This window comes from Sander vitreus, chromosome 9 (assembly GCF_031162955.1).
Source record: "Sander vitreus isolate 19-12246 chromosome 9, sanVit1, whole genome shotgun sequence".
In the NCBI taxonomy this organism is placed as follows: domain Eukaryota; kingdom Metazoa; phylum Chordata; class Actinopteri; order Perciformes; family Percidae; genus Sander; species Sander vitreus.
In genome coordinates this window covers 9,546,694-9,564,736 of record NC_135863.1, presented here as the reverse complement: position 1 = coordinate 9,564,736, position 18,043 = coordinate 9,546,694, and the positions used below count along the sequence as shown (strand labels likewise).

Below are 18,043 nucleotides of genomic sequence, written 5' to 3'. Positions count from 1 at the left end.
ATATTTCAAAGGATGCAAATTGCCAGTGCCTGTGTGAAGTTTACAGAATAAGGTCAGTATACAGTCCCGCTTACAGAATAAGTCTGCATGCAGCTCTCCATCTCAGCCTGAGTGAGCGTGTTGCTCTCTCTTCTCTCTTCAGGGGGGTCGATCCAAGATTCCCTTTTTGTCTTAGGCTCAGGTCTCTCTATGCTCCTGCCTCTTCTCCTGTGTCGCACTGATGTGCTGCTCTCGGACCCAGAAGGCAGCGGGGCAGCGCTGGCAGAGGCACCAGAATTAATTCCCTCAGCCACGCCTGTCGCTCCCCCCCCTGACTCCTTCACATCGTGGATGCCATTATCATCGTCATCGTCACACATTTCAAATACAGAGGCAGGGTCCATTCCTTTTTCCACCATCGTGGGGCTCCCCTCCTCCAGGAAACTGGTGTCCATGGGGGGCCCACTGCAGACTGGCCTTCTGTCCACCTTAACAACAACAACAACAACAACAACAACACATTAGCGCCACAGAATCAGCATAATAACACTTCATAAATGTATGTTATCACACAGCTTATACCTTCTCTATGAAGCTGACTTTCCTCAGCTTTAAACCACAGTCGATCAGACTTTCCTCCTCAGTCTCTCCTTCACTGAACCTCCCGCTGTCAGCCTCGTCCCTCTCACCTCCATCCTCCTCATCAGGCACCCCACATCCCCCGTTCAAACACTTCTTTTCCCTGAGAGAAGTTGAAGGGACAAATAGACATCAGACAAAATGTGTGTGTGTTAACCGTTCACAGCGGTGTTCTGTCTACAGTATTTCCTCAGTGTTTGTCTGGCAGGAATCATAACTGCATGCAGCGCGCAGACAATGTCAAGTGCAGATACAGTGGCTTTGAGTGTTGGTGTGAATGACAACTGTAAACACTTAAAGGTCATCATGCCAATCTTATGACAAAGTGTCAGTTTCTCTCACTGCATGCTTCAAATTAAATAAGTGGAGGATTCATTTCACTTCTTTTTGACATCCAAGTGTTAATACTTGCAAGTGTATGTTTACTGCATTGATTAATCTAATGAGAGTTGTAGATAATGAATTTGACCTTCTATCTGGCTGCCCCAGCCCGGGCCTGGTGCCCCTCAGTCCAGGTCCTGGCATGGCCTGGTCGGTGGGAGAGACCTGGGCTTTTCCAGCTGCCAGTCGTGCGTATTTCAGCAGCACTGAGAGCAGCAGGTCCCACACAGCTCGCAGTGTGAGCTCGCCCAGCTTGTGGCGCTCATATAGATAAGGCTGCAGCACCTCCTTCACATTTTGAAGGAACTGGCGTATGATGAGCAGAGTGGCCAGCATCTGACAGGGACAGAGAGAAACATTCAGAAAAAATTATCACACTGATTACCACACTGAGTGAACATGCTGTGGATATATTGCTACTAATCAGAGCATTTAAAAGAAACACTGCAATGGGTTGGAAATGAGGGAATGTAGAAAAAGAGGACCAGCAGGACAGAAACATATATACATTACAAATGTCATCTATCACTGATTGGGGCCCAGAAGTGGAATATGTTTGAAAAAACCAACAGGGAGCATTGCAGCTGCAGTTTTTTTGGACAATGTGATTCACTGTGGATGTGCCCTTTAAGACCATTGAAACAACATTTTAATGGCATACTGTATGATGTATTAAGGCCAATGACAAATGAACATTGACAATTAAGGCCTTTCAGTAATACTCATACCTTGCCAAACAAATCCAAATTACACACACAACAGAAATAACAAATAAGCTTATCTAGAAGGATAATTCAGGTTTATTCAACTTGAGTATATTTCATGATTTGGAGCTTCATTATTTTGTGTAATAACAGTGTACTCAAGATAATTGCAGAGATATGAGATCACAGCAACATCACAAAAGAGAAGTCTGACAGGGCAAGTAACATAAGCAGTCAGACTTTCATACAGGTTTTAAACAACCTCTCAGGATGGCAAAGCGTGCCTTTAACTATTATAACCCAAACTATTATTCCCATCATTTTGAGTGGGCTGATGTCAGTTTTACCTCCAAATAAAGTTATTTCGTTAATTTGGTTATAACCTGTGTGATTGGCTGACAGCTCATGTCTTCTGACCCATCAAGCTTTATTGTAGTAATGTTGCTTTGTTTCCAGATCTCAGCAAGTAAATATTGTCAAAACTGTTGGCCAAAACTATGAAAATAGAACCCAAGTTGTAATAAACCAGAATAATCCTTTAACACACAAAACTGAGCAGTGAGTCCATCTTCAGCAGTCCTTTAATATACACCCAGAGGATACGCATACTAAGAATTGCAGCATCAGGTTCAAGTTCTGAGCTCGGAAATCCAAGGTCAGGGGGCGTGTTTTCTGACTTTGACCTCGGAAAATCCGAGTTCCGAGTACAAATGGAACGCACACTGTCTGAAGAACAAATCAACAGGCACAGATCTTTTCTTCGGACGTGTACAAGTAGGTGGGGGTGGAGAGAGAAAAATACTAGGGGAATCGCCAAACCTGCTTCTGATTTCAATAGTCAAAATCGAAAGCTCATTTCGATCGATTTTCGATTTTAAAATCGAAATTGTGATACCCCTAGACTACACCAGTTGGCTAGACTACACTCTACCTTTGACAGCTATTGGTTTGTAGTAGGCCTATGGAAATGAATTAAGCATAATCCTGTCGGCTTATATCTTTCAATGCTATTTAACCCTTGTGTTGTAATGCAGTTGTAAGTGGAATGATTATTTAGCAAAAAGTAAATATGCCGTGACAAATGTTTGCAGAAGCTGGGCTGGTTGGGAATCAGACATGGAAGTCAGGCGATGTTAACGGAATATGACAAGCTCAATGAAGTGGCAGACAGAGTGAGAAATTAAGGTACGAGTGGTGAGAGTTGTATCGGAAAAACAATTCCCACAAACTGCACGAAAGAAAAAGGCCAATAAAAAAAATCCACATTGACTCCACATTCCCATGTCAAAGGAAAAAAAAGGCAAAACCTCTCAACTATTGTAACTAGAAATGATGCTCATATATGCAGGCGAGGAGGCACAATTTGTACTCAATCAGTCAGAAATAAAAAACAATCATTGAAACAATCAAACATTATCTTCTGACCGCTACATTTTAAATTCTCTATCGCATCACACCGCCCATCTATCATTTCTGTCTGGTGAAAGCCATGTGTCTCCAAAATTTGGAGTTGTTGTGAAGCAGGAAAAACACGATTATATTTGACGTGATTACATTTTAAAATATTTAATTGGTTTTGAATCTTCTTGAACGCTTGCACGGTTTTCACCAGACAATCAAAACACACACTGTAACATTTTATACAAAGCAGGTTGGTAGTTCAAGTTCATGTCGCGATCGGCACGGAGCATGCAAGGTTAAGACCCAGTTGGTCAGAAATTGAACTTTGACCTGTTTCCCAGACAATGGATATACAGGGATCATACTTTGGACTTGAGTAAAGCCCTGAAGAACCACGGAACAGAGACCACAAGCATCTGGATCTTGAAGAAGAGGTAAGGAAGCAGATTGACCCGGACCTGCCGCTGCAGACTCCTTAACAGGGACAACACCAGCAGCATCTTCCACAGATGGACAAATGGATGAGATGTGCAGATGGATGGTTATGGGAATTATGGAAGAATGACAGATGTTGGAGGCCAAATGAATTACTGAGGATAAGGCGTGACAGAGGAACATCAGAGCTGGGATGTTTCTTACCTCTTTCAGGCGCTCAATGTCTTTGAGGTAGAATCCAATGTAAAAAAGGCTGAGATAAGAATTTACAAACTGAAACTGTAAGAGAAAGAAATGCCAGGTGTCATTAAGAAGAAATCTGTGTGAACAGGAACGTTTAAAAAAAAGTTTCTAAATCACATGGGTAGTTTAGATATTATGTAATGAAAATACACTCACAAGAACCATTTTGATGATGAGATTTTTCTCATAGGCACTCTGGAGTCTATAGTTTTCTGTGGAGAAACAATATGAATCACCCCTTACCACTCGTAAACAATGTAATATATAGTAAAATTGAAAGTAATTCCTAATTAGAGTTTACAAGGGATTACTAAAGATCCACGAGAAGTGTTCAAGATTCTCAGATGAAAGATGATCTATTAAGAGATGAACTGCTCTGAATGTAGATGTGGATATATCTGGAAGCTTGACTCTCACCCATGTCATTGAGCCAGCAAGCGATTTTCCTGTACACCTCGTCACATGCAGTCACAGTGATAGCTAGCATGATTTTCGGGATGAAGCGAGCTAGCCGAGGCATTTCCTTGATCCCCATCACAAACTCCTGCAGAGACACAATGGCAGCTTTTTACTCTTCACCTCTGAGACAAAAGCATCAGGGGGCGTTCATAGCAGATGTGTTCACAACATTTTAAAGGAGGAGGTATTTATATATTTTCTCTTGGTTTTATTTGCATCAAGTTTCACCCACAGCCTGTAGATGTTTAACAGGCTTGCTGCATCATTACATCCACCCATAAAAGAAATTTGACGAAACTAAACAAGGACAGATGCAGGGTAAAGAGATTTTTACCATCTAAACTATTATTGCTAAATTTATACAAGCAGGACACGTAGCAAACAGATGCTGACAGCTGTCTGACCTGCAGCTCAAAGCAGATGAGCATGACCATGAAGACGAAGCAGAGACAGAGGATACAGATGGGCAGGCTGACCAGCCACCTGAATACACGCCTCCGCCACGGAGGATAGTAGAACTCCTCACATCCTGTTACGGGACTGCAGCGCTTCACTCCCTGCCGAGAGAGAGGGAGAGAGAAAGAGAGAGCATGAAAGGGCCTGAAAAAAAAAGGGGATAGGAAGATGGAAGGAGTCCGAGTTTTTGTTTATCTCACCCGGAACTGAGGCCGTGGTTCCTCCAGGGATTCAGCCGGCGTATCCAGTGTTCCCCACTTGAATGCCAGCTCAGCCCCCCTCCTCTTCCACCGCTCCAGAAACAGAGTGGCCCACACCACGTTGAACAGTGCAAACACCACACAGCAGATGTCACGGCTCGTCTGAAGCAACACAAAAACACAGACACACAGACTTCATTTTTGGTGGTTGGTGATTTAAGTTGTTTGAGGCTACGATAGGTTCTCTCCTCACCTGATCCGACTCAGTGAGCATCCACAGCACGAAGCCGATCACAGCAGGATATAACATAGAAGTGGTGTAAAATCCCAGCCAGGCAAAATACATGGCAATCTTCACCCCAAAGTAGTCACAGATATCATCTGTAAACACAAGTGAAAAATGACAAATTAGAAGGATAATATTACACAGGTATTATGACTCTTAGAGGATAGAAACAAGAGCAAACTACATCAAAAGTACTTTCTTATGTTGTTGTTAGTGTTAGGCATATCAGGAAATATCATGTTCTACTAACCTAAAGGTTGTTTCTCACAAACAGCCTGGACCCAGGACTTCATCAGCTGACTGAGGATCCTCTGCTCATGGAGAGGAAATACCTGCTGGATCACACCTCGCGCACTCAGCTCCGGGACTTCAGAGAATAAAAAAAAAACATAAAACAAAGTAAGTTAAAATTACTTTAGATTTATTAGCTACTTAGAGAAACCTATCAGCGACATTAAACCATCAAATCCATCACAATAATGCTTCCAATCATTTTAAACCCAAACCAACTGAGGGATTATTTCCAAAACCTGCCAAAGAACTGCCTTCTGTTTAATAAAGACAAATATCACACAGTGTGCTGATAAAGGATGCAACTTACTAATTGGCTGGCCCTCCAGGAAGTTGATATTATGAAGCACCTCCCCATGTTTGGCACGTAGATTGTCTAGCCAGTGTTTAATGATGCTCTGCCTCTCCTGCAGCGAATGTGAGGAGAGAGTAATTTCAGGTGATTTCTTGACAGCATATTTACTTGCGTGTGTGTGGGTGTGTGTGTGTGTGTGTGTGTGTGTGTGTGTGTGTGTGTGTGCGTGCGCTGATACTAACCTGTGAAGTAAAGAAACACAGCTCGCTCTCGATGTTCTCATAGATGTAGTCCTCATCACAGGAGTAGTTTCGTGTTCCTCCACCAAATTCGGGCTTCACAGCTTTCCTCAGCCCTATCTCCTCAGCACCTCGCAACAAACTGCAGGACAACAACGAGAGACCTCAAACAACAACAAATCCACCCTCTGATGGTGTTACAGAGTATTAGATGTCTTCAATCTATGATGTTGGAGAGAACAGTAGTGGTAGTAACAGCGCAGTGTTGTTTTTCAAATTATTTAGATCTTCAGATTATCAGATCATCCGTCATTATAAAGTTGGTACCTCTTCCCTTTTCAACAGTGGACTTTTCCCAGCACGATTGTTGAATATTTAATTTTTAATAAACTTGTTCTTTGACTTTGAGGGATTTGTACCTACATCCTGAAAGTTCATTTTTAATGTTTACTTTAATCAACAACAGTTGTGATAATCGATTATGTTATTTATTCAGCAAAATGGCCAAACTTTCTCTACTTCCAACTCCTCAAATGTAAGGATTTGCGGCTTTCCTCTGTTTCATATCATTGTAAACGTGATCGTTTTGGCATTTGGACTGTTAGTTGGACAATACAAGCAATATCAAGATTTCCTTATGTGCAATGGGAAATTGTGATGGACATCTTTCACTATTTTATGACATTTTTATTGAATCAACTATTAATACATTTGTCAAAAAAGATCAGTGGCTGAATAAATAATGAAAACAATAGTGGCAGTTCTATTGTGGATAGCTGAACAAATATCTAGCTGCGTAGACAACATTTTACATTTTGCTGGAAATGACCACAGTGTATTCAGCCAGTTTCTTAATTGGATTAAAAAAAACAACAGCAAAAAATAACATTAGCAGAGATGGATTGTCCTTCATAGTGTTAAAGTCATCTGAACTCTCCTCTAATGCTTTAACCCCATCACTCTCATCATCTCATTTCCCATCAGCCCTTACTCCATGTCTCCTCTCTTCCTCCCTTCTCCTCCTCCTTTCTCCAGCCACTCTGTCTACTCTTTATCCTCTCCTTTGTCTCATTCTCCCCCTCCTCCTCCTTTATCCCATCACCCCCTTCTCCTCTCCTTCTGTCCTTCACGGCGGCTTTGTGCTGAAATCGCAGTAATAATGCAGCACCACGCCCTCTGTTCCTTCCAGGCAGACAGCTCACCTCTCTTTGTCACATGTACATGTATATATAGTTTATATAGGAGCACAGCCTAGGTAGGCCTGTAACATCCATCCATCATGCAGCACAGGGCAGTACAGTGAAGTACGATCAGCACCATGATGGATTACAGCAGAAATGTGAGGTGTAAGCTTCAGTATCACCGCTGAATACTGCTTAGTGTGCAGCACCATCACGATAAAGGTCCTTGTCTGAGAAAAAAAACAGGCTTCTATTTAAACCAACTGTTTAGTAATCTAAGCCAATAACTGAAAGGCCTTTCAGAGGTGCGTAGCTCCTGCTGCTGCCAGGAATCTTGATGAGATTCCCCCTTTCTTATTTAATCAAAAACGTTATCACCTTTTACACTCTTTCCCCCCAAATACAAGGAGTCTTAATTAGGAGACACAGTCAAAGGGAATGTGTGGACAAAGCTAACCTTGTAAAAAAGCAGATTCCTGCTATGAAAGAGCACTGCACGTAAGGTTTATGCTAATTTAGCAAATATCTATCAGACGTAATGTAGAAACTCAGCAGATCTGGACGGCATGCTGTAAAGTGCCCACTCAGAGCTGAGACATGAGTAATGGATAGTATGCCAGCTATGAAAAGAGGAGGAGGAGGAGGAGGACATTTACTGTCTGAGTATGTTAAATGCTACATTTGTACTTTCTGTTACCGTTGTTTTCAAAGCAATGAATGGAGACTTTCTGAAAATACCACAAATAGCAGCACTTAATCTGTGACCTCAGCTGTTTTGATCTCCTACCCAGATTTTCTACATCTCTCTTTCAAAACAAAACATATAGAAGAAGGAGCATTTCGCCATTTCAGCTGATAGGATAATATAAAACAAGCCTACATTTGACAGCTAACACACCTAGAGTCCTCAGCTGGTATTCTCACATAGGAGGGATTAAAAGGAAAATGATCACCGCTTTAGTATGTAAAATTCAAGGTGAGTTTGAAAGGATGGAACACTTTCTGGGTTATCTTTTCTATCACATGAAATGTAGGTCAACCTATCTAACAGCAGGTGTGTGTGTGTGTGTGTGTGTGTGTGTGTGTGTGTGTGTGTGTGTGTGTGTGTGTGTGTGTGTGTGTGTGTGTGTGTGTAGAGAAAGAAAAAGAGAGGAGAGTGCGCTTCGTGTCACACAGCAATCATTTTACTCGAGCATTCCATTTGAAACCCACTGGCACACTTTCAGAAAGCACGCTCTCCTCATCCTCCTACCACATTACCCTCCCTTTTGTTTTCTCTTTGTCTTTCTACTTCACTTCCTTCTCTTTCTCTCTTGTTCTCTCTTTGCGCCATCTGTCTATTCCTATTCCATTCACTGGTAAAAAGGTTTGGTTGAGAGACTCTTGAGAGGCCCGTTGTTAAATGCACAGTCAGCAGAGAGGACACGTCAAGAGGTGAAATGCAATATGGAACAGCGAGTGACACCCTTATCCCCTGGATTGTATTTCTCAGTATTTATACACCAAAGTCAATGCTAAGATTAAAATGACCCTGGGCTCATCCCCAATTCCCATGGGGATATTTTCCAAACAAGAGACTGTGTCTGGGCAGTGTAATCAGAGTAAATACAATCCATACTGTTTAGACTCTAACCTTCTGCAACATTTTAAATAACCTGCAGCCAGAAGCAGAGCAGTGGTGCTGATACAGTAAACCAGGCATCCTCACTAATGATTCACTGTGTATGAGCTACTGTGCTTACTATAGCTGCAGCTAAATATAATACAACAATAAACTAAGGTAAAATTTGACACTAGCACAGAACAGCCAGGATATTTTTGTCTTAAAAGTAGTAGCATTTAAAAAAAACTAAACCTTAAACTACAGTTCTAGAAGAAGCAGTGATATACTGCATTATTCATTTGGCAGTTTATATTTTTTGTCTCTGTTGAGAAAAGTTACTGCTGTAGCTTCTTGCCTGTGTTGTTTCCAGCGTGAGACAGGGTGATTAATTCACACAGCAACAGTTAAAACAGCAGTAATAGTAGCACTATTGTACCTGTAGCAGGTCATGGACATGACAGCAAGGACGAAATCCCACAGCGTTTTCAGATTTGTTAGGAAAAGTTGGAATATTGTTCAGCTAAAGCTATCAAAAGGAGGTATCTTTATACGTCTGGAAATAAGGTAATCAGTTTGAAGGAATAGTTTGACATTTTGGGAAACATGTTTATTTACTTTCTTGCCAAGAGATAGATGAGAGGATTAATGTAGGCTACCACTCTCATATCTGTACGCTAAACATGAAGGTACAGTGGACAGTTAGCTTAGCTTAGCATAAAACATAGCATAAACATGAAGCTAAACTGGAAGTCTTTGTGTGTATTAAACAAACAAGATATGTTAGTAAGCTTTAAAAGTGCTGGTAGGCTAAGTTTGTTAACTGCGGACAGAGCCAGTTCAGCTGTTTCCCTTTGTTTCCAGTCTTTGTGCTAAACTAATCTAACTGACAGTAGCTTCACATTTAACAGACACAAGAATGGTATTGATTTCCACCTCTAATTGGGCAAGAAAGAGTCAAACTGTGGTCTGAGAGAAAACTAGACTTCTGCACCTCCTCTTGGCTCTGTTTCCAGGCTTTAGATAATCTAGCCCGTGACGAGGGACTTTGGTCAATCACAGGTCATTTCAGAGAGAGAGAGAGAGTTCCTATTGGCTGTTCTGTGCATGCATTGCCCATGCGATATTGTACCCTAATATTTTCCTTCTTTTATTTTTCATACTCTTAATTATGTGAGGATTTGCTGCTAATGTTATTATTAATTGAATATATACTGAATATGTTTTGGACAAAACAAGACATTTGAAGATGTCACCTTGTGGTCTGGGACACTGTGATGAACATTTTCACAATTTTCTGACATTTTATAGTAAAAACAAACACTCAATTAATTTAAAGAAATGGCAGATTAATAAGATCATGACTAAATACACCATTGCGAAAATGCGTTGCTAACAATAGAAAACCTTTGTAGAGAGTCCTTACTTTTCATATGTAGCAGTGACGAAGAATGCGTAGACTCGTGTGTGCTTGTGATGTCGTATTTGGATGATGAGCTCTGGGATTCCCAGCCGGATGTGGTTCAGTAGCCATAGCAATGTGTGGTCATCTGTAGTGTCTGTGGCAGGAAAAGTATAAAATACATTTACAACCATACCCACGCATCATTGTACAGGGGAGCTGCCGGAGTACTCCCACAGTCTTGTACTACAGTATTTATTCCTGAGCAGCAGCTGGAGGTAAAGAGTATTACTAACAAACACTTCTCTTCTCATGCTTTCTCAGCTTGTTCAGAGATTGAAACTGCTCATAAAGCATTTTCTCTGTTCTTCGGGCTATGGCTAAGAAAGTTAAGTGAAGTAGGATGATCAATGTTGTAGTCATGATCTTCATCTTTATTATCAATAGTAATTGTATTGATCCCTACTGCTCAGCGTTGGGATCTCTGTGTTTTTTAAGAGATAAACAATAATCTATTAATTAATTTAAATGGGAGAAATAAAAACAAATAAAAGAGCATTGCTTTCTTCCTTGCCTGCAAAATGAAAAGTTAAATGTACAGCTTTATAATCATAACACAAATTCAGAATGAAATTATGGAATAAGATCACATTCAACACTTTGTGGAGCTGCAGTGAATGTTGGAGCATCAAAATCAAAGGATGTTTCATATCAAATTTGTGTTAAATTGTATAATGCAAATGTGTCTGTGTGTGTGCTGTGTGTGTGTCTGTGTGTGTGCTCTTGTATTTTTACATATGTGTGTGTGTGAGGAACAACTGGAAAGTTCCTTCCTCAAGGGCTGTCTGAGGGTCAAGACTTGTTTGTGTTTATGGAGCTGAAATTATTAGCCAATTATAAACTTTTCAAGCCAAAATGCCAAGTACTTTCTGGTATAGAAAAGAGTATAATATATATAAAAGACAAACACGTGAGTGTGTGTAAGTGCTTGACCTGCAAATGTCATGAGGACATCACAGTTCTCCGTGGGCACCGTTTTCATCCAAGACTTATGAGACATGATGTGTCTCCCAGCCTGCAGCAGCCGCTTTCCAAACAACTTATCTGAGAGACAGACAGACAGACAGACAGACAGACAGAGGGGGATAGAGACACACAGGGGGAGAGAAAGAGAGAATCACCTTTTCAAAGTGAAACAGTGTAAAGAGCAATGACCTTTTTAACATTTTCTGCAAACCCCCTCTAAAACTCTTACCGCTGCCCTGACACACACACACACACACACACACACACACACACACACACACACACACACACAGAAAAACAGACACACACGAAATCGTCCTTCTCGAAGGGACAGATTTAAATGTCACACCCCTTTGCCTCACAACATGAGACTGACAGAGCTAACCCTGCCCTGCCAAGACCAGAGGCCACACATTGTCCACACTCTCTAAATTGTCACATACGCACACAAGACACTCAATCAACTCAACACATGTAAGTGCAGCTTTCTCTCTGTGTTACTCTCTGTGTCATACTGTACATGTATGTCCTGAGTCTCAGGGACGCCCACATATAAGCGTGAATAAACATGATACATGATACGTAGAAATTTTGACTATAGAGCTGTGAATTTAGCTCCTGTGTAGAATTACCTTGTCTCTATTCCTGAAGTCAACACTAAAAATAGCTCTACTGTAGCCACACAGTAATGTCACATTATAACACAGTCGCCTTTGATGCAGCAGTCTGAAGGAAAATAACGCACAATATATGTTTCTTCTAGATTGAATACTGTTACGTCATGGAAATGTTTTAAAAACATCTGCAATTTTATTATCCAAGCTCCAATGAACTTTATTTTTGACACCTCATTTATCTGTCATTGACCTAGATTCTCATATTCCCACTGATGTGCTCTTCAGAAGGGCAGCAGTGCCAAGTGATTCTGTAACCAGTTTAACCCCAGACCCTGCTCAGCTGTTAGAGGACAGCTTGTGAAAACCATTTCCCGGGTCCTGAATAATAACGACAGCAGCCTGGAGAGAATGCCCGTCCCACAACGGCCCTGTGATCACTGAGGCATGGAGCGTCAGAGGAGCCGGAACTTGGGGCACTTTACAGATCTGAGATCACACACAGGCACGTTTAGTATCACAGAATTCATCCAAGAATATACTAATTGTTTGTTCTTATATATTTGAAAGCAATAGAAAACGTTTGATCTCTATGAATGGAAAACCAAAATATGAAAGTTATCATCCTACACAGGAAGTCAATGTACATCCTACAACTGGTGTACGTATTGCTTACATGGATAGAAAAGTGAATGCACACACATGCACGCCCACGAAAGTCACAGTCATAGCAGGCTGTAAATTTAACCATGACATCACCACTACTAGCATGATGCTGTAAATCACTCAGTATCTCTGCGTGTTCTGTGAATCCAATAAACACTTGTCACATAAAAACATCATTGTGCTGCTGTTTAGTGTGTCCCTCTACTTCCCGGAACAGAGTTGGTCTTCCCGGAAACCAGCCTTATCCAGAGAATATACAATTTTTTTACGTTTACAGTACTGTATGTATGTGTATAAGCACTGCACCAACATACAACATAAAGGTGCTGCACGAACTAAGTCACTATGTGATTTTCAACAGCTGCAAGCACATTGTTTGGCTTATTTTCAGGAAAAAATAGGTCTGATGTTTTTAAAGCTACACCGATCAATCATTTTACATAACCAATGGAGCAAATTACTAGGTGTAATTGAAAGGGGTCACTAGTAGTAAGAAACCATCATAAAATTATCACCAAACTCTGCAGTAACCTTCAGACCTACAGAGACTTTTAATCTATTTTGGATCAATGTATTGGTTTTCTGGCCCATAACTCCACTCTCAACCTCATTTTCAGCCACAGCAGGCAGCTGTTATCAGCTAAAAAGCTGTAATAAACCCACTGTATGCTACCTGTCCATCGCCAAACACAGACAGAAAAGTAGCAACTAGCTGGTGAACACAGTGGAGCATTTACTGTAGCACCTTAAGAGCCAGATATATTTGTCAAGAGTTTGTAAAGACCAAACCAGAGCTAAAATATAAAAAAATAGAGTGAATGTCAGCCAGAAGCTCAACGCCAAAGGAATGCTAATGTTGCTCAGTCTGCTGGATGTGCAAATAGGCAACAGTTTGCTAACAAATTCACCAAAATAGTTTTATTATGTGATACTATGTCAAGTATACCAAGTCAATTAATGCAGCTTTAAATCATGCCTCAAAATCCATTTTTTATAGCATTGCCTAAATGTTTTTTGTTCCTCAGATGTTGCATTCGTTTAGAGCTAATGAGAAAGCAATATTGATATTTAAGTATCTTCTTTAACTCAGTTTTTTATTTATTAGCCTTGTATTATGGCTGAGTTATAATTTGGCTGTCTTATGTAATTTATAATATTATCCTTCTGTATTTATCTTATTTTAATATTCTCTTTTATAATCATATTTTAACAGTCCTATCTCCTCATCTTGTCATGTCCTCTCTGGAAAGCACCATGGTTCTAACCTAAAAGGTTCTACTTAAAATAAAGTAAAGAAGAAATGCGAGCCTAGACACAGAGAGGACCCAACCAAATACCAGTAAATCGAAGGACCCATCTTCCTTTTCCAAAATTTCAACCTAACACATTTTGCAGAAGATATTTTCTGTCAAGATAAATCAAAACATGTTGGAGTTACAAACTTGTACTTGCAAACAGACCTTGACTTAGAGGTAGCATTACTATTTAAGGTATTCCTCTTCAGTACTTACAAAGAGGTTGTGACAACTTAATCTGGTTCCACACTGCTCTTCCTCTCTGAAGAACATTTTCAAACATCCTAACGGGCCGAACAGGAAACAGAGCAAGGTATATTTGACTTTCTGTAATCTCGAGTGGTACTCCTAGATACTGAAATCTGACTGGCCGCTCCACTGTGCTTTAGAAGCAGTGCTGCAGGCAGTGCTGCGACATGACAGCAATTCTAATGAGACCTGTATTCATCACTGAGGGCAACACACACAATCACACACACACACACACACACACACACACACACACACACACACACTCCTGGAACAGCCAGAAGATTGGTTTCACCACTTCAACAATGCTTTAATTTATAAGCTCTGTTTTTGGTCTCCGCCAACTCCTGAAGGAAATATCTTATTCTTTATCAGGGAAATGCTCCATTATGTTGACCATCCTAGTCACTTATTGTGTGTCTGCTGTTTGGTACTGTACAGAGTTTTTCTTCAGAAAACAGCTGCCTGCTGACTGTGAGCAGTAAGACTGACCCAAACAGCCAGTTGTGGGCCGGAAACCCCAAAACAATGAGTTAAAAGAAGTTATAGAGCCCCAAAGAGCTGAGGGGAAGTACAGGTGCTAATTATCTGTGGCTTTGTCACTTTGTAGGATTTTTTTTTTTTACAGGTTAATCATTTAATCCGCCCATTTTTACAATCCTTCTTAATTAATTTCAACTAATTTGCTTTTCATTATCTCTATCTCCCCCTATGTGGTTGATTTATTAATGCTAATCAATTTGCATTGATGGCTTTTAACTCATCAGTGTTCTTCACATACATACGTACGTACATGCAGTGTATGACTGATTGTACCATGAAAAACATATTTAGTTGTGTTTAAATAGTTGGAGTTGAAGTTAAGTAAGAAGTTTAAAATGTTCAAAGATAGTTTTCTGTAAATAATATTCTAGCAATAACATAGAACAGTGATCCCAAATGTCACATATGTTGTCAAAATAAGACAAGTTCTGAGTTTGAAAACACCTATTAGTCATGTAACAGAAACCAGGGCACCACTGAACAGGTTGGCCCAGGACTAGCAGTGATACAGATAAATCCTATATTACTCAAGGTCTTCACAGTGAGACAGCTGCTTTGGGGCTAACGCTTATCAGACAGCAGCCAGGCAGGCATAACAAGCAGGGTGTCTCTCTGTGATCTCAGTTGCTCTCTGAAGCATTTCTGTGGTTGTGTGTGTGTGTGTGTGTGTGTGTGTGTGTGTGTGTGTGTGTGTGTGTGTGTGTGCGCGCACAGATATTTGTCTATATGCATGTGCGTGAGCTCTAAAATGAAGGTCGCAGACACTTAAGGAAAGACTTGACGATGCATTCACTGTCTTCGCTGTCTGTGTGAGCTTGTTTGACAACTCTTTGGTCTTTTTGCTTGGCTAAAGGTCAACATTGAAGATGTTACTCAGTCAAGTAGGGGTAATGATTTGGAGTCAATCTTTAAGCAGCTGCAGCAAAAGTTTAGGTCGGGTCTAAAGAATACATATGAGGAATGCTTTGGGAATGCTAATTGGTTCAACATCACGTTTTGTATTTCTAGCTGAGGAGAGTAGATCTGACTTGATATTACTGAAAACACACCCAGGACAATTTTTGTTCCTAAGTCACATACGCACGTCCTCCTATTGACTGGCAAAAATGATTTATTAAATTATTTCAGTAAACATATTTTGTCCTCTTATGGAACTTAAATGAAATGATGAATCAGATGATGAACTGTATGTGGCTTTGAATGTGGGAAAATGTGCTTTTCCATCAACAAATCGTTTTATTGTTTCTCTTCCATGAAGGAATGAAGTAGATGATGAATTTACCTTGCTTTCTCTTTATTATATAAAAACTAACCACTTCATAAAGATAATGCAGCGATGCTGTGAGAGAGCAGCAGAAATATAGAAAACCTTAATGAGCAATTCTAACCTTGTTGATGAGAAATAAAGAAAAACACAACTGTGACTAAACACAACACTTTGTACTACAAACCTACAGGACCTAAAACATGATGTAGGATATTTGCAGACTACACATTAACAGTATAAAAATATTACATTATAGATATCTATTTTCGAGTTATTAAATCCACATTATATTCCTGAAGAAAGTCTTGGCGACACAAGTAGCAGTAGGCTATGGTGCTTAACGGAAAGAAAATGTGTTGGTCTTAGTGATAACCTGCAAGATTCTTGTTTTTTCTGGCAACCAGTTTGGTGATTAGCAGTAATTGCTTTAGTGTTTTGCAGGGGCCACTCACTGCAGCTTCATACTGTACATTTAATCTGCCTTATTCCAAGTAAACTGCTGTTGTTGCTTCAGTAGATGTAAAACACATCACTTCTAACAGAATAGAGGACTTTTTTTCTGTGAACACATGGTATTAGCAGTAATAGGATAACACAAGTAAGATATTAGAACATATTATAAGCATCTAGTTCTGAAAACATGTTATCATATTGTCTGGATTTAGACCAGGCATAAAGTGTGTTTAACAAAGTATGCAATCATGAGACAGCAGCATGTTTGCTGAGTCACCACCAGTGTTCTAAAATTACAGGTGTAATCAGATGACCACTTCTCCTGACAAAAGCCCTTTTTGCACAAAAAAGGAGAACACAAAAGTAGTATGTGTGTAGAACAGCATAAGTGGAATAGATTGTTACTTTATCGTGGGTTCACATCACATCAAAATAAACAAAATACTTTCCCTTTGCTGCCTGTCTGGACCAGCTGTTAACAGCAGCACCTTAATACCTAGCTAGAGCTCACATTTGTGAGACAAAATATTCCCCCCTTTTCACTTTCTGAGGCCTGCAGTGCAGATTTACCGCACTGGTGTGATGCTGAGGATTTGTACTTTCAAATGCACCTCTAGGTAAAGATGCCTTTACTCAATATGCTTAGCAACAGAGTGTATTTTCTAGGAGGCTGGAGACTAGAGCAGAATGTATCTTCTCAGTAGCGAGTCATTTCGACTCTTAGTTAGCCAGTCTAATAGAGAGGCAGATAGACAGACGCAAACACACAGATATAATGTAATGAAAAACAGAGATACTGACAGAATTGTCCCAAGAGACAATGAGGGAATGTAGCAAATAAAAATAAGACCGGAAGAAAACATTCCCATTGTCACATCTACTGAGTATGAAGAATGAGAATGAAACAAATGACCCTATTAGAACAATTACATCAGTAAGTGGCACAGATAGCCTAATCAGGTTCAAACACCCAACAATTTCCTTAATTAGAATAATTTCCATCCCCGACTCTGTATATTGCCATCCTGTACAGACGAGTCCACACCCAGCCACACTGGACCACAAGGCAACACTACGGACAGACAGTGCCCTTTCAAACCTGTTCCCAACTCCCCAAACACACACACTACACACAGAGACGCAAATATAGTAAAAAACACAAAGACATGCAGACGGAAACAAAAAACATCCCATCACTGAACATATAGAGAGAGGTGCAGCAACGACGTGTATGCTGAGTCATCAAATCATGCAGCTGAAATGTCTGAAATAAGTACCAAATCAGACCGTTCCACCTGTTAAGATTATGTGAATCAAGCTGTGGATTCTGCATTTGCAGCCTACATGTCTTGAGAGAAAGAAGCAAACCATAACCCACCTCTCCTCTTATCTGTCCCTTTCTCCCTCAATCCTGCTTTCTCCAGCTTCCAAACACTGACTACTATATATTGCTTGTCGCAACGGCCACCTTACTGCTGCACTCTGCTAATGCAAGGTACACAGTCTGAATATATTTTGGCACCAAATCGACAAACACAAACACTCCCAATTCCACATTGCATCTCTCTTTTCCAATGGCAGCTGCACACACAGATGTGTTTTAGATAATATGAAAGCCCCCTCTTCCCGCTGCAGCAGGGCACTCCTTCTTGTCTCTATTCGCTTTCTTTCACCTCCGTATGCTCCTCTCTTCCACACCATGGACCTCTCAGTCTCTCTCTCTCCTCTCTATATCTTTT

The 18,043-nt window shown here is 40.5% G+C and overlaps 1 protein-coding gene across 1 annotated transcript in view; it reads right to left on the bottom strand.

Moving 5' to 3' along the window:
* The window catches only part of ano8b (anoctamin 8b), a 38,797-nt gene that overhangs the window by 6,964 nt on the left and 13,790 nt on the right, over positions 1–18,043 (bottom strand). Inside the window, exons 2-15 of the mRNA XM_078258633.1 lie at positions 11,185–11,295; positions 10,216–10,348; positions 6,012–6,150; positions 5,785–5,881; positions 5,434–5,550; positions 5,151–5,278; positions 4,898–5,059; positions 4,646–4,798; positions 4,200–4,326; positions 3,939–3,994; positions 3,744–3,818; positions 1,088–1,335; positions 562–721; positions 75–467 (exon numbers count right to left, since the gene is read on the bottom strand). Coding sequence (XP_078114759.1) covers positions 75–467; positions 562–721; positions 1,088–1,335; positions 3,744–3,818; positions 3,939–3,994; positions 4,200–4,326; positions 4,646–4,798; positions 4,898–5,059; positions 5,151–5,278; positions 5,434–5,550; positions 5,785–5,881; positions 6,012–6,150; positions 10,216–10,348; positions 11,185–11,295 — 2,099 coding nt within the window. The remainder of the gene's footprint in view (positions 1–74; positions 468–561; positions 722–1,087; positions 1,336–3,743; positions 3,819–3,938; positions 3,995–4,199; positions 4,327–4,645; positions 4,799–4,897; positions 5,060–5,150; positions 5,279–5,433; positions 5,551–5,784; positions 5,882–6,011; positions 6,151–10,215; positions 10,349–11,184; positions 11,296–18,043) is intronic.